Source organism: Oncorhynchus tshawytscha, linkage group LG33 (assembly GCF_018296145.1).
Source record: "Oncorhynchus tshawytscha isolate Ot180627B linkage group LG33, Otsh_v2.0, whole genome shotgun sequence".
NCBI classification, from domain to species: domain Eukaryota; kingdom Metazoa; phylum Chordata; class Actinopteri; order Salmoniformes; family Salmonidae; genus Oncorhynchus; species Oncorhynchus tshawytscha.
The window spans coordinates 14,871,265-14,891,678 of NC_056461.1; the positions used below are offsets into that span (position 1 = coordinate 14,871,265).

The 20,414-nt window shown below is 41.2% G+C and overlaps 1 protein-coding gene across 3 annotated transcripts in view; it reads right to left on the reverse strand.

The window, feature by feature from the left end:
* The window catches only part of LOC112215015 (muskelin), a 36,912-nt gene extending 16,731 nt beyond the window's left edge, over positions 1-20,181 (reverse strand). Inside the window, exons 1-12 of one of the 3 annotated variants that reach the window (XM_042311139.1) lie at positions 20,079-20,181; positions 12,220-12,289; positions 10,431-10,573; positions 10,250-10,338; positions 9,967-10,076; positions 9,129-9,321; positions 8,659-8,736; positions 8,341-8,406; positions 4,937-5,049; positions 4,338-4,550; positions 3,734-3,955; positions 3,186-3,315 (exon numbers count right to left, since the gene is read on the reverse strand). In XM_042311139.1, coding sequence (XP_042167073.1) covers positions 3,186-3,315; positions 3,734-3,955; positions 4,338-4,550; positions 4,937-5,049; positions 8,341-8,406; positions 8,659-8,736; positions 9,129-9,321; positions 9,967-10,076; positions 10,250-10,338; positions 10,431-10,573; positions 12,220-12,289; positions 20,079-20,158 — 1,507 coding nt within the window. In that variant the 5' untranslated portion in view covers positions 20,159-20,181. Of the gene's footprint in view, positions 1-3,185; positions 3,316-3,733; positions 3,956-4,337; positions 4,551-4,936; positions 5,050-8,340; positions 8,407-8,601; positions 8,737-9,128; positions 9,322-9,966; positions 10,077-10,249; positions 10,339-10,430; positions 10,574-12,219; positions 12,290-20,078 lie in introns of all 3 variants that reach the window. The other 2 variants (XM_042311138.1, XM_042311137.1) reach the window with 2 other exon arrangements.
* Between the last annotated feature and the right edge of the window lie 233 nt (positions 20,182-20,414).

Consider the following 20,414-nt stretch of genomic DNA (forward strand, 5'->3'; position numbering starts at 1 on the left):
AATGTCTAAGTCTGTTTTATGATACTTTAAGGTCCTTTTCTGCTGTCAACACACAGAGGGTGAAACAAGTGTGGGAGAAAGAATTGTCTGTTACTATTGACGAAGAGATGTGGGAGGACATTTGGAGATATGCAAAAACAATATCTATATGTAACCGTACTAGAGCAATCCAATTAAGAATAATACACAGATTGCATATATCCCCAAATCGCAGACATGCTTTTAGCCCCACTTCCTCTCAGTGTCTTAAATGCAAAACTGATACAGGCACCCTAACACATTGTTTATGGTCATGTACCAAAATACAAAGATACTGGTCTGGTGTTCTGCAAGAAATTGAAAAGATCCTAGGGGTTGATCTAGAATTGGACCCAGTTTCTTTACTGTTAGGTCTCCCTAGTAGGCATGTTACTTCTGTGGGTAAAAGGAGGCTTTACAACATCCTTACCTTCGCAGCGAGGAAAAACATCCTTTTACAGTGGATTAGTGATAAGGTTCCTTCTATTAAAGATTGGCATAAGATACTATTTGAATGGGTGCCTCTGGAATATCTGACATGTACATTGCATTCTAAAACAGACCAGTTCTACAAAGTATGGGAACCTTATCGAAATTACCTAGAACCTGAGGTATCAGCGATTATGCTGCAAGGATTCTCTTAGAATGGCGGGGATCTATGCATTTCAGAACTACACTGTACGTTCCATGTGTGGAACCTAACCTCTTGGTTTAAACTGAGCTTTTTTGTTTAATTTCTGTTTGTAAGTTTGTTTAAAATGTATGTATGTATTGAGAGACGCAATGATGGTGATGGGGTGAGAGAAGCACTGAGCGGGAAGAGGAAAATGGTGTACGTATGTATGAGTGTGTATGTGTGTGTGTGCGTGCGCGTATGTATTCGTATATATGCATGGGTATATGTATGTGTGTGTATGTTTGTATGTGTATATATATATATATATGCACGTTGATGTGTAAGTGGGTGCTGTTTTTCTTGTTTTTGTTCTGTGTGCTTTGTCTCTGTTGTTGTATCTCTTAATATGGGTGAAAATTGTGAAATTCCAATAAAAATACTGTTACAAAAAAAATTACATCAAATTGATACATACAGTGTAGACACTGAATGTTGTAAATTACTTTTGTAGCTGGAAATGGCAGATTTTTTTAATGGAATATCTACATAGGCGTACAGAGGCCCATTATCATCAACCATCACTCCTGTGTTCCAATGGCAAGTTATATTAGCGAATCCAAGTTTACATTTTAAAAAGGCTAATTGATCATTAAAAAAAACTTTTGCAATTACGTTAGCACAGCTGAAAACTGTTGTTCTCATTAAAGAAGCAATAAAAAAAAAAGTCCTTCTTTAGACTAGTTGAGTATCTGGAGCATCAGCATTTCTGGGTTCGATTACAGGCTCAAAATGGCCAGAAACAAAGAACTGTCTTCTGAAACTCGTCAGTCTATTCTTGTTCTGAGAAATGAAAGCTATTCCATGCGAGAAATTGCCAAGAAACTGAAGATCTGGTCAGCTCTATTGAGCTGTTGTGGGAGCAGCTTGACTGTATGGTAAATAAGAAGTGCCCATCAAGCCAATCCCAATTTATGGGAGGTGCTTCACGAAGCATGGGGTGAAATCTCTTCAGATTACCTCAACAAACTAACAACCAGAACGCCAAAGGTCTATAAGGCTGTAATTGCTGCAAATGGAGGATTCTTTGACGAAAGCAAAGTTTGAAGAACACAATCATTATTTCAATTTTTAAAAAGTTACATAACCTTGTCAATGTCTTGACAAAACTCAGCAAAAAAAGAAACGTCCCTTTTTCAGGACCCTGTCTTTCAAAGATTCTTTGTAAAAATCCAAATAACTTCACAGATCTTCATTGTAAAGGGTTTAAACACTGTTTCCCATGCTTGTTCAATGAACCATAAACAATTAATGAACATGCACCTGTGGAATGGTCATTAAGACACTAACAGTTTACAGATGGTAGGCAATTAAGGTCAATTGGTGGAAGAGTGGGGTAAGACTCACAGCAAGAACTGGCAAATCTGGTGCAGTCCATGAGGAGGAGATGCACTGCAGTACTTAATGCAGCTGGTAGCCACACCAGATACTGACTGTTACTTTTGATTTTGACCCCCCCCTTTGTTCAGGGACACATTATTCCATTTCTGTTAGTCACATGTCTGTGGAACTTGTTCAGTTTATGTCTCAGTTGTTGAATCTTGTTATGTTCATACAAATATTTACACAAGTTTGCTGAAAATAAACGCAGTTGACAGTGAGAGGACGTTTCCTTTTTTGCTGAGCTGATATGATAACTTTGGTAATTTATGTTTGAATATATATTTATTTATTTAGACAGACAGTATCAGTCAAAAGTTTGGACAAACCTACTCAAAGGTTTTTCTTTATTTATTTTTTTAAATAAAATTTTCTACATTGTAGAATAATAGTGACGACATCAAAACTATGAAATATCACATATGGAATCATGTAGTAACCAAAAAAGTAAAAGATCCTGAAAAAGGGACATTTCTTTTTTTGCTGAGTTTGTTATCTTTTCTGTTAATTATCAAAATTACTGAAGGTTCCAGTAACTTTAGTGAAATACCAGTAGCTTTGCAACCCTGTGTGTGTAATAGAAAAAGTAGAGGATGAAAGAGTGTGGTTCTGTGAGAGAGTGAGAATAAAACCTAAAGAGAAAGTGAATTGTGAGAGATTGAAACAGTGTGTGTGTGTGTGTGTGTGGTGTGAGAGCGCAATCTAATTAAATGTTCCTGTGGTTTTGCTAAATACCACAATAATACGGGGGTGGGAATTTCTAAGAACCCCATTTGCACATGACAAAAATACTATTCTCAGAAGCTGATGACATCAACTGCTCACTTTCTAATCACAGCAAGCAATTATGAATTCCAACTTTGTAAAGAAACGCACTACGGCCGCGCTACTGGATTCTCTGTTGCCCTGCAGAATGGTCGGAACCCAGGGTGCAAGTGCATCGTGCTGAAAGCAGTAAAGGGGACTTCTACATGAAAACCTAAATAAGTTTAGCCTTGCAACACCCTTGGCATTAGACCTGCCAATCTGACATCTGACCAGATCCATTTGGAACAAAATGTTGGCACTAAACAATTAAGTTGCCGGTTGTACTATACTAAGCGGACAGTCTTACCCATGCCGGAGTCCTTCTTGGTTCCGTCTGAGATGATCTCCACATGGTCCCCGTCCACGTCGTAGCTGAAGAAGTCATTCAGGTACGTCTTTGACCTCTGACCTCCGAACACATACAGACAACGATTCCTCTGGAGAAAGGAAGGGTGGGATGAGAGAAGAGCAAAATCTAGTTCATAGTTCATGCCAAAACTGAATGGTTTACATTCTTCTGTGAAACAAGATAATAGTCTGAACAATTTTGCTTGGCTTCATAAATGTCCTGAGAGTAAAATTGGTGCATATTTGTTCTGTTATGTCTTTTGCTTTCTCTAAAAACACAAAACAGAAAGCAGTGAATTCTGAATGCTTCAGTCATGATTGTGTGGGTATTGATTTGTTTCGGTCAATAAATCATTCTGGTGTTTGTGCTGAATTCTATAAAGAATGTCACTGCAATGTTGCCACATTGTGTGTTGATATGTGTGAGTGTATGAGCACAGTTCAGTAACATCCAGGCAACATTACCCTAACATCAACACCAGTCATGGTACTACTCCCATAACTCACAGTGTGGAAGAGCATGCAGTGTCCGATGCGTGACTGGACATCCTCAGGCCCAGCGTTGCAGGAGTCTTCTCTGAGCAGGCTCCAGGTTCCAGCCTGGCAGTGGAAGGCATACAGCCCACTGAACTGGGGTTCGGACGTCCTGCTGTCCTCCACACTGCCGTTACACATCAGAATCCGACCACCAAACGTATAGATCATGTGCTTCTCCGAGTCCATACACATCTATAAGGAGAGGAAGGATGAGAGAAAGGGAGAGAAAGATTGGGTACGAAGAGAGAGTCATGAGATTCAACATTTGGATTTCAGTGTTGGGCTTAGAGCAGTGGAAAAAATATGCAAAAATCCTTGGCATTTACAGATCAATTTTTAGCTTAAAAAGTGGGACAGGAGGAAAATATGTCAAGACTATAGCCGGCTAAGCCTTCATCATCAGTCCCCTGTCTCACCTCCAGATGGCTGAGTGGACCAATTATTTAACCAACAAAAACTCTGTAACCCATTTTGAATGAGGCCCAAAGTGTTTAAATTCACTCCTAGCCAGTTTGGTCCAGTTTGGACTTGTGTGTGTGATACAGCTGTGTGAGGGGCGAGATAATGGGGTAACCTGGTGGTCAAAGACGAGCTTGGGCCCGCCGTCGGCTGACGTGTCCTCGCTGAGCAGTGTCCAGGTGTTGGCATCGACGTCGTAGCGGTAGAAGTCACTCTTCAGAGACTTGCTGTTCCTGACGCTGGAGTCTAGGTAGCGGCCGAGTGTGTAGATCTGCCGCCGCTGGCTGTCGATGCACATCTTGTGACAGGACCGCGCACTGGGACCACTCTGGGAGAGGACAAGGGGGGGGTAAGCCATCACACCAGCTATCTATAAAATAGGAGAATGAGACGACTCGGCCCCCTGCTCCCATGTGGTGACAGCATTGCTACCATTTACTGAACTTGGTTGATATCCAGGTCCTAATCAGAAACATTACGCCTTTGTTATATTTTCCTATAGTGAAACTTTCAACTATTATCTTCATTATAATCATCCGTTAGATAGACATTACCTTCACCTTGACCATCATGATCATTTCTATAAACAATTTAGTGTTCTGCACATTAAGCAGCTGTAACAATCAGTATGGACCATTTAACAGTGTTGTTCTGTGTCACCATAACTCCTCTTTTCCACCATCCTTCTGTCTTTCATACATCTTGCTCTCTCACCTCCTTCTCTGTGTCTCTGGAGATGCAGACCCACTGGTTCTCCTGAACACTGTAGGCCCAGAAGTCAGCCAGGTCCTGTGTGCCGTCCCAGCCCCCAAAAAGATACACCGTCTCTGTAGGAAACAGGGAGCCAACGCTGGTCAACACCTGGGATGCATTCAACATGACTGAACTACTCTGGTGCCTATACTGAAACACCAAGAAGACTACCACAAAGCAAAATGGTCCTGAAACTATCCCCTCACACTCAAACCTGTATACTGGTTGAAAATGGCCGATTTGGTCACTGATAAGCACTATTGGAATGCAGTGGCTACACAGTAACATGCTGTACAAGACGTCAGAACTCAGGGTCTCCACTACAGAGCTGCATGGGATTCAACTGACAGGCGTTGTAAACAGCCGTTATAAGCGCAACAAGAAGATACACCCGCCCCTCTCGCTAATTGGGCTACTTTTGCACATATTTAATCAGAGGGGAATATTGTAGATCAAGAGGACTTGATTTGTTTTGAAAGATGAGACATTGATTATAAATACTGCTTTGATGTCATACAAGCCAACCACACACCCACAAGTCCAAATGTGCGCTTTGCTTTTCCATATGACGAAACTCAAGTCCTTTACATTATCAACATTTATGATCGCTATATTTGATGTACAGTTACAAGGATGACATGGCATCATACCCTGGGTCATTTTTATCAGAAGGAGCCCGTTTGTCACATTGTGAAGAAAATTAGCAGCAGAACACGCACCTGAATGTACTCAATAATCCATTCTATGCACACCAAAATTACTATCCTTTTCTCTGAAAAGTGCCGTATGAAAGCCTAACACGAAGATAGTGTTTTATAACTTAGCTAGTCATGTTGGCAAGAGAATAAGCTTTCAAAATTGTGCCAATCTGACACAGAATGCAATTTATAAATGGACAATTCTGGATTGCGAAAACAATAATTGTGTGATGGGGATGGAGGGCCGTGCTTGCTTCAATTCTTCAACGGTACAGCTAGGAGAGCTAAAAATCACACCTAATAGTTGAAAACTCTTTCCTTGAGCCATAAAAGTGAATTGAAATGATTTAGTAACTGTGCACACTTCGGAGAGCTGTGTGGCCACTTCCATACACCAGTTAGACGTCTTAATCTAACGCTTGACTGCTGTGTCCTCACTTTTGGCCCGATAATTTCCCCTTTCAATTGCTACCATGAGTGTAAAGGGTTAAGGAGTAGAAAAAGGCTATTCAAGAAACACTTAGACTACATACTGCCATACTGAGTGCAATCATGAGAATTTTGGGAGGAAATCATCACTTCAAACTGTAGTAAACAGAGAGTTACATTCCATTCCAGAAGTCCTGAAGAACCCCTGAATTGAGTAGCTTGAGTGCATAATTAACACAGCGGTGCATAGGTTCAATGGGCCGTAACCATGGCAAATCAGCAGAGCAGCACACAGGGGTAATGTTTGCATGGCGTGCAGACTGTGTGGAGGTTTTTGTAGGTTGGGGGGGGGGGTTACTCTAGGTCATCTGGATTGGCCAAAAACACAGTACTCAGTGTCTGGGGGCCTGAGAGACAGACCAGTGAGATGCAAGGCTTCTCACAGCCTGTATACACATGTGCACAATACAAGCCTTTGTCTTTACAAACCCCTACAGGCAAATAAGTCACCAAAACATTACCGAGCACTAAAATAACCACTGTGTCTTCTACAAAACAGCTTTAAAAAGGCAATAATATGTCTTGTACGCCCACAGCAGTAGAAATCCACTTTTTTCGAGTTGAAAGACGATTGCAAGAGCTTACCTACGACGTTGGACAACACAAAGTCAATAAGTCATTGTTTTAATCAAAGTAGAAAAAGTATGAAATGACGTGCACACGTTTCATTTCAGGGCTGGGTTTTACATCAAAATGGTACCACCCACCAGCATGGCATTGTTTATTAAATCAGAAACACCTGCAAAGTTTGCAAGTCGTAACTAAGCTGAGCAATATAGAGAATATTTGGCTACAGCAAAGACGGCGGATAGGCTGTTTCCATTTTAAAACATTGTCAGTTCCGGTCTAGTTAATGGGTTGGGTCTCCCACAGACACCAATGCAACAGCAGCTGGGTCTGGTCTACTTACTTCATTGACTTTTATTGAACCAGAAAGAAAGAAAAACAGTGAGTGAGGTGTCTCGCGTCCTCTTCCTTCTCTGGCTACAGCTTTTAACCATAGGCAGTCAAGTGTAGGCTGAGCCATGTCACAAATTAAAATAGGGGGTACAAATTTATGTTTTTGCACCTCCACTTCTTTACCAAAATTCATTGGATAAATTGTCAACTTGCACTTATTTAAAATTGCATTTTGGAATCACGCTCCCTGCAAGATGAATGGTTTTGAACACACTCCACTGCTTTGATTGGTGCTGCTAGAAATCAAATGTCAACAAACTTGTTTATCTAGCTTGTGCTGTTGTTACATCAAGTATTAGTGTTTTGTGTTCGATGCGCTCAGGGTGTTGTTACTTATCATTTGCGGCACGCAGTCATTGTAGCCTATTATTTCACCTCCACTAGCTGTGAGAACTATGGCAAGAGCCTACCAAAGGTTTCCCCGTGTCCATTACAATGTAGAAAAATGTGTCTCTAGTCCACACCGTTCAATAGTTGGCAGGAACGCAACTTTGGTCTTAACCAGTTGGATAAACACTCCAAACAGCCTACTCGACCGCTCGGAGGCATCCGCATGGTCCTAAAGCACACCGTTGCCTCGTTTTGTATCACATTCTAATGATAAAACTGGAGGAGACAAAAATAGGTGGGGGGGGCATCCCCAGTGAAAGTTGCACCCCTGATAGTTAGGCTACCCATATTACCAGAGCGTCATCTTATTCTTTCCAGATTCCCAGCCACAATTTATGAACAATGACAAACCTTTGGAGATACAATAGATTGCAAAGACACTGCTTTACCCTATCCACCTGTGGCAAAGTTTTCCCTACATTCTTATGACAAATCCAACTCCAGAACCAACCATAGCCTAGCTGCCTAATCTTTTGAATGCAGTGTAGCAACAGATAACATTAGTTACCCGGACAAGGTTAGCATGCTAGCTAGCTACACTGACAGCTGTTGGTGCCCTACTTGTTGTTATTTGTCCACTCCATGTGGAAAGCACCCACGGCATTCCCACCCCCAATTCTTGAATATGTATTGTCAGCCTGCGTCATTCTGCAGAGGTGGAACCTAAACGTCAATTTCTGCTAAAGGACAAGAATGACATCGCCCTCTGGTGGGGGCCTTTAAGGCCAGTTTGTAAAACGCATTTGGAAGAGGAAGAATTCCAGTTGAAGTAATCGGCGACATTATAGGGGGTGTTGTCTAGGTGTGGTTTTAGCCAGCATGCCTCACCTGTCTGAACATCGATGACCATCTGATGACCTCCCCTCATCCCTGGTCTGTTGTCATCCTCATTACCTGGAGAGAGCGATGGGAGCGGTAGAAAGGGGTTGAGGGAAAGGAGGGAATAAAATGTAGGAGAGGGATGGAGTGTTGAAGGAAAATGGAGGCGCAGAAGAGAAAGGGAGACGGGGGGAAAAAATGGATTAATCGCTATAGACCGGTAGTGTACAGCATACCATAGCATTTTGTTAATGAGAACACATTTCCTACTTGAGTAGTTTGTCTCACTGTTCATGTCATCTGGGCTTGGCTCTTGGGCGGTTGTACCTTTGTTACTCTTGGGGATGATCTGACTCCATCTTGGCTTGTACTCTTGCTGGCTGATGTACTGGTTAAATAAACCATCTACAGAGGAAAAGGTCAAACACGGGAAGATTGTCCAGATTATTTTAGCCAGGAGATAGAAGTGAATAGTTTTGTTACCTTTTCAACCTCAAAAAGAAAGTATGATGTCAGGATGACATTGCCACGCCCTGTGGTTTCAAATCAATCTGATCAAATGAAAAGGTAATGTATAGATACATGGGTCTATAGTGTAAATAATGAATCACTATGGTATCCACTGAATTTATGAGCTAAATATAAGCCGAGCTAGGTTTCAAGATCGCAGTCATGGGATGGTAGAGGTCTGTAGTTAGTATGATGATTGAGGTCATGTAATTGTATTGAAGTTGATGTGTACAGGGCAGTAGGTCCAGCCCCCATCGGTCTTTCTGAGGAGGTGTGGGTGTCAGGACCTTTGACGGCTTTGTCGATGAGCTCCTCACAGGCATCAAAGTCTCCCCGGAGTACCAGACGGTCGTGGAGGTGTGTCAGCATTTGGTGTTCCAACGCGATGCGTGTCTTCTTCTGCAGCGACTCAAAGGCCTCTGTGTAGTTATGCTGCCGGAAGTGCTTCAGGCACAGGCGGATCGCTTCCTGTTCCCGGTACTAGAGGAATACAGGGGAGGGGCCAAGGGGGTGGGAGGGAACACACTCACTGTAATATTGGCTCCATCTTTGTTCAATGTTTTTCATTACAAATGTTATACTTCATATTATAAACTGGGTGGTTCGAGCCCTGAATGCTGATTGGCTGAAAGCTGTGGTATATCAGACCGTATACCACGGGTATGACAAAAAAAAAATGTTTTACTGTTCTAAATACGTTGGTAACCAGTTTATAACAGCATTTAGGCACCTCGGGGGCAATCAGAGTTGCATCGTACCTAAGAACAGCCTATAGCCATGGTATATTGGCCATATACCGCACCTCATCGGGCCTTATTGCTTAATTATAAACTGGGTGGTTCGAGTCCTGAATGCGGATTGGCTGACAGCCATGGTATATCAGACCGTATAACATAGGTATGACAAAATATAGTTACTGCTCGAATTACGTTGGTAACCAGTTTATAATATCAATAAGGCATCTCTGGAGTTTGTAGTATATGGCCAATATACCATGGCTAAGGGCTGTATCCAGACACTCTGCAAATACCACACCCTCTCTGGCCTTATTGCTTAAGTAACACACTCAGACTGATTCTCTCCCTTAACCAACTGTGTATGTGAGCGTCTCAGAGGCAGGCTCACCTTGCTGTACCAGTTAAGGCAGGGCTGCACTACATCAGGTTCCTCTATGCCATGCAGCTCAATGTACCAGATACTGAAGTTAAAACTGGGCCCCCAAGACATCAGCGGCACTGAGAGAGACAAAGAGAACGGTCTATAATTTAAGTCATCAACTATTTCACCAGTTTGACTTATTTCCATCTCCAGCCGTGTAGCATCCCTTCACTACAACCATTTTCAAGCTGGACTGAGTCTGTACAACACGTAGGCCCAAGCCTTGGGCCCATTCCATTTCGAAACTCACCTATTTTAACAAATCTGCAGGGAAACATCTGTTCGTCGATCTTGTGTTTCAAGGTGAAGGTCTCCTTGTTGTAGTCATTCTTCAGGCCACTGCAGAGGAATAAATATGGTACAGACAGGAAGGTAGGTTATTTATACAGTAAAGAATAACACTTCACTGTCCCACTGCCCTCGCCCATTACCTGGACAGGAGTTCTGTCATGTTCTCTTCGCTCATCCCACCAAACACTTTGAACTTCTTCAGGTTGCACACGTGAGTCTTCTCATACTTCCCAAAGGTGATGCTTTGAACGATTGCTGGCCTTTCCATTTTCAACATTAAGTACTGGAGGGAAAATAGAGGGGAGAATCTGATCAGCGGTCTCTCACAATAACTCATATCGCAGTGTCCGATCTATATTATCAACACATGACACTGCAGTTTTCATTCTACTGCTCTCCGAACATGTTTCACAACACTGCAGATGGCACAGACCGCAGAGGAGAGCTGCTGTTCACAGGTCATTGGAGTGGTAACTAGCCTGGGCATATCTGCTACCGACAGGACAGGGCACTGGCCTGAGCCCTCTGGGAGAGACAGAGGGGATAGAGCAGCACAGATGGAGCATCGATTAAATCTGCTTTCCCGGAAACCAGGCAACCCACAATCCCTGGAGACCCATGTTTCTACAAATCCTGTAGGTTTAAATGGCTGTGTGAGTGAGCAATAACCATCCACTACCAGAGTGCATCTGCTGGGCTTACAAATGGGTCCTCTGATACGGTTCCATCTTCAACCGTTTTCATCAATAATAAGGCAGATATATTGCATCTCATTAGGTTATCGCCTAGGGTACATTTAACACAGAGGGATAACTCCTAGGCTTGGGTATATCGATCTTTCTTTTCCAAAACAGTCCTGTCCCGTCACCTAAAAACATGGCACACTTGATAATGAAAAGACCCGTATCTCAATGATTTGTCGTTTCTTGTTGCCACAGAAACCATTATAAAATATTTAAATGAAAAGACTCCGTCTTCATTTATTGAATAAAGAAAATAAGCTTTGCGATGGGGTATAGCTTTATCATTTGTTCAGTATAATTATTTTAATGGCTTTGCCTCTCCACAACCTCTCGCTCTCTTTGAAAGGATAAAAGGGGTTGATGAGAGTTCAACATCTTTATTGTGTGAAATGTATTTGACTTAAACAGATGCAGTGGAGTTTTGCCTCTGCCACACTTGAATGTCTAGCTTAGGTGGTTAAGACGGACATGCTTAGTTTCTTCTTCCTGCAAAAACAAACTTTCAATTTCCTCTGCCCGTAACCACAACACAGTCAAACACGCTATGCTGGGCAACATCCTATTCCCAAAAGTGCAAATGCAAGATGCATACTGAAGATGCGTGCGTTGTCAGCTAACACTTCAAATGGGGCAGAAGTCCGTGGATTTTATAACTGGATGGCCAGATAGCTAACAACAATGACAAACTGCTATGTGGGGAATCGTAAGTGACTCGTTTCAACTAGTTTAATCTTTTTTCTTGGACTATACCATGTCTTGTTTTGAGGTGTTTTGCCTGATTTCATGTCAATGCTAAAAAGGCTCAAATTCACGAGCTAGCTATCCAACAAGTGTAACAATGTATTGGAGAGGCAACATGTGCACATTGTGCAAACGTATTTATGTTTTCAATAAATGCTGGAGACTAAATATAGTTTACATGTCGTCAATCTAAGCCAACACAGTCTGTTTTGCCCCATAGTTGAATGCTTTTGTTGCTAGACAACCAATCCGTCTATTAGGCGCTACTATTTTGCAGCCACCAGTGAATTGAGAACACGGATGTTGTATGCAACTGGGCACAGACCCTCTACTGAAGAGCCCCATCCCAAGACAGGTAATGCACAAGGCATGGAAGGTGTGTGAGTGACAGGTAGGCTTGAGTATGAGACAGGTGTCTATGTGGGCGGGGCACAGCAGACGTTACCTGTGGAGGGTAGTTGCTCTCAGACGACCACCTGGAGGACTGGTCATTGGGTTTGTCCACCAAGATGTTTCTACACACAGAAAGGGAAAGATGGGAGAAAGGACATGTTTCAGCCAACATGCAACCATTTGTTGTGAGCAAAGGGGTATGGTAATATCCATGTAAAAAGGACCCATGAGCACCACATGTGCAGGGAGTTCATAGCAGCATATCAAATTGGGAGTCAAAAAAAGCTAAGTGTGTATATTTTGGGGAAATGAAGGCATAGATACATTTTCAACCATTTTCCATCTTAAAAATTAGGCATAAATACTGGCTTTGATTTCTGGTCAAACAGAAGGAAAATGGGTCTTAGATGAATTCTCTGGTACTTTCGTATAGGCAAAAGTGGTCCCTGAATATTGCATACTACGTCACATGTATGTGCAACGTGTCACTGCTCTCTCACTCGCTCTGCCGTGCGGGTATCTTGTGTATCTTGCTAGCTGTCGCATATGGCGAGGGGCTGAAGCTCATTGGTTGAACACAAATTGCTAGGGGGCAGATCCACTTGGGGGAAAATAGCGCAGCACAGCTTCCAGAAAAACAGTTCCTTTCGAACTAGGAATTTCGTGGTTAATTGAAGTGAGACAGTGATTCTGCATGTATGAACTAACCATTGACACATCTAGCCCAAAGTGGGAGGTTTAAGTAGTTGCCAAAGTACCGGAACATGTCTTTAAAAAGGTATTAGAAATACATCAAAATACAATAATATTATTGAAGTTAAGAACTTATATCAACACACATTTAGTTTAGGAGAAATTAAGCTTAAGAAACATTGCCTTGTAATTCTGTTACCAAAAACCCACATATCTTTAAGATAGCTTCTAATTTCTCTCCTGGGCTTGACAGTAACATTTTTTTTTGTATTTTTTTTTTTTTTTTAACTTGTCTGAAAGCTCAAGACCCCAAATCCCCCCCCATTCATTATCACTGGTATTGACAATGGAAGGATGCTGCTCTCTGATCCCATGTATAATACAGTAAACTGGCAACCTGTCATTCGGGGCACGTGGTGCAGAGCCTGCTTTGAGCCCCACATTTTTTGCATGTTATTGTGTCACATATCAGTTTGCAAACAATGTAGAAAAAAATAATAATAATAATAAAACCGCATACTTAAGGCAGCTCCAAAATGCAGGTGTTCATCCTAGTTCAGTGCTTTCTGTGGTGGTGGGGCAAGCCAGCAGAAAATATGGAGTGTTGCACCGTGATTGGCTCAGTGTTCTGTCACTCATGGGGACACTACGTCACCGCCAAGTCTAAGAGTAGAGCTAGAAAATTCAAGCCCACCTGGGTGCTGCCATGGAGTTACATTTGAAGTGCCCATCCAAGAAGGCTCAAGGTCATTGGCCACAGATAAAATAACATCAAACCACATCTTATCTACAGTAGCTTTGACTGGACTGATTATGTCAACATAATACTTTCAAAATCTTAGCTGGCAATCATCATCATGAATCAAGTTGTCAATCTACTGGCAAATCCTTTTTAATCCTTGTCATATGAAGAGAAATAATGAAGAGAAATTATAGGTAAAACGTATCGGTGCTCCTCGGCTATTGGACAAACATTACACAACAAGTTGGAAATCGCAAATTCAACAATGAATGGTTTAGAAGGAATCAGTGGCTAACTGCTAGAGGTCGACCGATTATGATTTTTCAACGCCGATACCGATTATTGGAGGACCAAAAAGTCGATACCGATTAATTGGGGCGTTTTTTAAAATGTTATTTGTAATAATGACAATTACAACAATAATGAATGAACACTTATTTTAACTTAATATAATACATCACTAAAATCAATTTAGCCTCAAATAAATAATGAAACATGTTCAATTTGGTTTAAATAATGCAAAAACAAAGTGTTGGAGAAGAAAGTAAAAGTGCAATATATGCCATTGTAAGAAAGCTAACGTTTCAGTTCCTTGCTCAGAACATGAGAACATATGGTGGTTCCTTTTAACATGAGTCTTCAATATTCCCAGGTAAGAAGTTTTAGGTTGAGGTTATTATAGGAATTATAGGACTATTTCCGTCTATACCATTTGTATTTCATTAACCTTTGACTATTGGATGTTCTTATATGCACTTTAGTATTGCCAGTGTAACAGTATAGCTTCCGTCCCTCTCCTCGCTCCTCCCTGGGCTCGAACCAGGAACACAACAGCCACCCTCGAAGCAGCGTTACCCATGCAGAGCAAGGGGAACAACTACTCCAAGGCTCAGAACGAGTGACGTTTGAAACACTATTAGCACGCACCCCGCTAACCATTTCACTTCGGTTACACCAGCCTCATCTCGGGAGTTGATAGGCTTGAAGTCATAAACAGTGCAATGCTTGACGCACAACGAAGAGCTGCTGGCAAAACACACGAAAGTGCTGTTTGAATGAATGCTTACGAGCCTGCTGCTGCCTACCACCGCTCAGTCAGATACTTGTATGCTCAGTCAGATTATATGCAACGCAGGACACGCTAGATAAACTAGTAATATCATCAACCATATGTAGTTAACTAGTGATTATGATTGATTGATTGTTTTTTATAAGATAAGTTTAATGCTAGCTAGCAACTTGGCCTACTGCATTCGCGTGACAGGCAGTCTCCTTGTGGAGTGCAACGAGGCAGGTGGTTATAGCGTTGGACTAGTTAACTGTAAGGTTGCAAGGTGAGATCCCCTGAGCGGACACGGTGAAAATCTGTCGTTCTGCCCCTGAACGAAGCAGTTAACCCACCGTTCCTAGGCTGTCATTGAAAATAAGAATGTGTTCGTAACTGACTTGCCTAGTTAAATAAAGGTGTTAAAAAAACACACAAAAAAAACAACATTTTTTATCGGCCAAATTGGTGTCCAAAAATACAGATTTCAGATTGTTATGAAAACCGGCCATTCCGATTAATCGGTCGACCTCTACTAACTGCAAGCCTTGCAAAGCAATCATTATCCTGCTATTCAGTGGAGTGGCAGTGGGTCCCAAGTCCAAGATTAAGAGTCTCTTTACCTAGTTTAAAATGATAAACATTCAACATTGGCCATGCTGTTAATGAAACATGATTTATGCTGCGCCCAAAACAACTGTTAACCCAGAACTGCAAAATCTGACTACAGTGAGTTCAAGACAACTGGAAACTCTGGAAAAACGAGCGACGACTGGGAAGAAACGTTTTGATCTTTCATCCAACTCGGAATTGTGAAATTCGGAACTCGGGCCTCTTTCTAGAGCGACGACTTGAAGATCACTGACGCCGTCATGATTCACAACCCCCCCCCTTATGCAAACTATGGCATAAGGGGACATGTCGGTTGTCAGTAGATAACACATTTGTTTAAGCAAGTTTGCCATATGAGCTGTTTTTTTTAAAAGGGCAGTAAATGAGGCTGAATGAACTGTTTTCGCTGCCAGACAAGCCTCCACTGATAGCCAGATGTAGCAGTGGTAAGGTGTTGGGACTGCTGTTGCAACTGCTTTATGTAGGTCCTAACAGTTTGTGGACACTGTCACCGTTAAAATTTATGTATTGTTTAGTGTTGCGTCTTTGCTGGCATGTATCCCTCGTTATTTTTTTTCCCCCCACCAAGATTTACATGCTAAAACCGCCACTGATATAGCATCTCTTGCCATTGTGGCCTTAACCAAGGCACTTGCATCTTGAGCTGGCCTGAATGGCCACGTACTCTTATAATCTCCAACTGGCACAGCCAGGTGAGGACTGACTGCCCCTCAGAGCCCGGATCCTCCCTAGGTTTCTTCCTAGGTTCCTGCCTTCTAGGGAGTTTTCCAAGCCATCTTGGCTTGGAAAATCATAGCCATCATAGCTGGCCAGTTGGGGTTTTAGGCTGGGTTTCTATAAAAACACTTTGTGACATCTGCTGATTAGAAAGGCTTTTTAAAATAAATTGTATTTAATTTGATTGACTTACCCCCCCCAAAGTAAAATACTGCACCGATAGGCTCATGTATAAAACATGTGGTCTGTGGTTCACAGAAGTAACAAGTAAAGGTAGACCTACCAATTAGGTTAGTTGGTGTTTTTCCTGATATACATTTCAGTTTATGAATTATTAACGGATTAAAACTTGTAATACTGTTACTAAGTCAGAGTAGTCACAAACTACAGTTGGGTCACCTACTGTCCTCCCTTATGTTCAGCTCATTTGTTTTCTTTTTCTGTCATCTGGTTGTCAAATCAAGAGGGTGAAAACAGTCTGGACAACAAAAGGTTGAGTAACGTAGAGCACACTAGAGTAAGGTATAATGTACTGTACTATATGACACTACTGTACTGTAATTTGATGTGTAAACTTGTGAAACATAGACGTCCATGATTAGATCAGATTTAGTTCAGTCCGTACCAACCAAATTTGGTCATGCTTGGGAGCGGAGCTCATTAGAATAATAGCCAGTGTGTCAAATAATACCTATATATGCAAAGGATGATATTGCATATTTCTACCTTTGTGTAGAACTATGCATTTCTATGTAGTACAGATCAGAGACCAATGATCAGGGTTCAGCGGTATCCAGATTTCCATACCATGCCTGTGCCATTCTGGGATAGACTGTATTACGGTAGTGCACACAAGTTAGGATTTAATTTTTTCAAATGTAAAAAAAAAGCCCCAAAGAAAGTACTTGTTAGCAATCTGGTAAGTACAAAGAAATTCTCATAGCAGATGCTAGGTAAATGCTAACAACTGCATGCAAATATTTACTACTTGGACAGACAACTCAGCTCAAAGTTATGAAAGTATCTTAAAACGCAGTTTGCAGCATGCACAAAACAAATATTAGGCAGCAGGGGATTCTCTGCTGCTGCTACCAAGAAGCTTGATCTTGCAAGCTTAGTTAACATGAGCTATTTAGCAACATTCACAAGTTATGTAGCAAAACCCAGCTGAAGAGAATTTATTTGGTATATCTAAAATTAGTTCACTTAAAACTTCTTTGGGATAGGGGGCAGCATTTTCACTTTTGGATGAATAGCGTGCCCAGAGTGAAATGCCTCCTACTCAGCCCCAGATGCTAATATATGCATATTATTATTAGTATTGGATATAAAACACTCTGAAGTTTCTAAAACTGTTTGAACGATGTCTGTGAGTATAACAGAACTCATATGGCAGGCAAAAAACCTGAGAAAAAATCCAAACAGGAAGTGGGAAATCTGAGGTTTGTAGTTTTTGAACTCACCCCGATTGAATACACAGTGGGATATTGGTTATGTTGCACTTCCTAAGGCTTCCACTAGATGTCAACTGTCTTTCGAACTTTGTTTCAGGCTTCTCATGTGATGAGGGACCGGATGGGAGCTCTTTGAGTCAGTGGTCTGCCTACAGCCTCGTTCTCAGTCACGAGCTTTCACTTGAGAGGTAGCTGTCGTTCCATTGTTTTTCAACAGACAATGGAATTTTCCGGTTGGAACATTATTGAACTTTTATGATAAAAACATCCTAAAGATTGATTGTATACTTAGTTTGACAAGTTTCTTCGACCTGTAATATAACTTTTTGAACGTTTCGTCTGAATGGAGATCAAAGGTAAGTGAATATTTCTAATGCTATTTATGAATAATGTTGACTACCCAACATGGCGGATATTTCTCTGGCTGGTTTAGCCCTGAGCGCCGTTCTCAGATTATGCTTTTTCTGTAACGTTTAAAAAAAATCTGACACAGCAGTTGCATTAAGGAGAAGTGTATCTATATTTCCATGTCTAATTTTTTTTATTTTCATCAACATTTATAATGAGTATTTCTGTGAATTCATGTGGCTCTCTGCAATATCACTGCATGTTTTGGAACATGTAACACGCCAATGTAAAATAAGATTTTTGGATATAAATATGAACTTTACCGAACAAAACATACATGTATTGTGTAACATGAAGTCCTATGAGTGTCATCTGATGAAGATCATCAAAAGGTTAGTGATTAATTATATCTCTATTTGTGCTTTTTGTGACTCCTCTCTTTGGCTGGAAAAATGGCTGGGTTTTTCTGTGAGTTGGTGGTGACCTAACATAATCGTTTATGGAGCTTTCACTGTAAAAGCATTTTTGAAATCAGACACTGTGGCTGGATTAACGAGAATTTTAGCTATAAAATGGTGCCTAATACTTGTATGTTTGAGAAATTTGATTTCTGTTGATTTGTATTTGGCACCCTGCAATTTCATTGGCTGTTGGCGAGGGGTTCCGCTAGCAGAACAGGTTAATAGCTATAAGGTATATAGCTGGAAAACATTAGTAGTGAATTTCATACAAGTGTAACTTGATCACCACACTTAAGTTGAGCTGCAGGAGTGACTCACCATGCAAAGCTCCTATTTTACTGTTGTGCTTCTTTAAAAACAAAACACACATGACTGCCTCAAACCACTGTTTTGCAAAACTAGTACTGGTAAGCTTTATAATTAAAAATTATCTAACATGCGAAATGATGAATGCAATCTGCATTATCCATTGCTAGGGCTGGACGGTATACCGGTATTGATGCATGGACCAGTTTGGGTTTTTACTTCACCTTCTATAACGGCATTTGAATGTTTTTGTTTGTTAAATGTGATACGCAGTGTGTAACATTCATTTTTATAGTTTACTTCGCTACTTGAGTCATCTTTCACCACTGTCACTCTCCATACACTTTCCACACAGACCAACATTTGCTGTCCCTTGACCACGAGACACTTGCGTTCAGTCTGAATGGTCCATGTAGCATATGCAACAATGTTGATGACAATGATGCAGTTGTCACTTTGCTTCTTAATATAAATCTACTATAATTTTGTAATTACACTATTAGCTTGTGTTTCTTACATCTGAAAACTAAATGGACTGTGACCTGAATGGCATTCCTAATTTGTTCCGGCATTGGCCAGAGCAAATTAGGCCTACTGATGATGACCTCTCACATCCCTCATCATCATCAAACATGGAATGGTATTGTGACAGAGGCAGTGGTACTACTGTCTTCAAGGCTGCAATTACAAAGGCAGACCAAATCTGGTATTTTTTTCCACTAATGGGTCTTTTGACCAATCAGATCAGCTTTGAAAAATATTTATGGTTAAGGACAAAATACCCATTAGTGGATTTTTATTTAATTTTTTATAATTGGGCTGCCTGTGTAAACGCAGCCCAAGACACATGTTCAGCCTGTTCCAAGCTAATTCGTGCTGAAAATTGCAATTGCACGCGTTAAAAGAGCGGGATAATAAGTTCCATAAATAGCTGACTGCACAGACATTTCCTATGGTGTAAGGTTACCCAAGCAATGCCATAGAGACATACTAACGTTAGCTAGTTCTCCCTTTGGCTTTGCACGAACGGGTACAGAACAGCCAGACTAAACATGCCTACAAAAAGTGTAGGTGAAAAAAGTAGCTATCTAGTATGATTAGTTAACTATTTAGCTAACTAGCTAATATAAAAAGTAATGAGTGGTTTTGGCTACTAACTTAGTGGTGGTGGCATGCTCGTCTAGTTTGCGAGCTCGCTAACTTAACTAGCTAGCTTTTTTTTGCCAACTCGTTAGTATAGCTGTTAGATAGTTAACAATATTGGCTTTACATTGCACGACAAAACGTCACACAGTACACAAAAATAATCAATTTAGCTGGCTATGCGTGCATTTTGTTTCCTCAAGTAAATCTAACTAGCTAACGTTATCCCCGTTGCCTAACGGTGGAGTAGTTAGCTCGCAGTCAAGCTAGGCCATGGAGAGACGATTCGATGCACTGTGGCAGTTAATGAGACCTGCAGCCACGAAAACAAATACATACATGTGGTCAACGTATGTGTGCATTACTCACTCTGGTAAATATGTAGAGGAATAAGAGCTCCATTTAAAAACACTGAAGGAGAGGACCCTGTTCTCTGGAACGACCGCCATCTTGTTGCAGAAAATGACAAGCAGCAAAGGCTCGAGTGACAGCTCTTAAAGAGACAATACACTTTAATTCGATTAATGCTTTTGGTTACATCGGTCAAGTTCAATAATAGACAAAACTGTTCCAAATATTTATGAGGACATGATAATGATTAGTGACCCTGGAAATGTGCAGGGAACACTTGGACCAAGTTATTTCAACCAGACTGCTTCCATTTGGCTTAGTGTTCGTGTGTTTGTGTGTGTGTGTGTGTGTGTG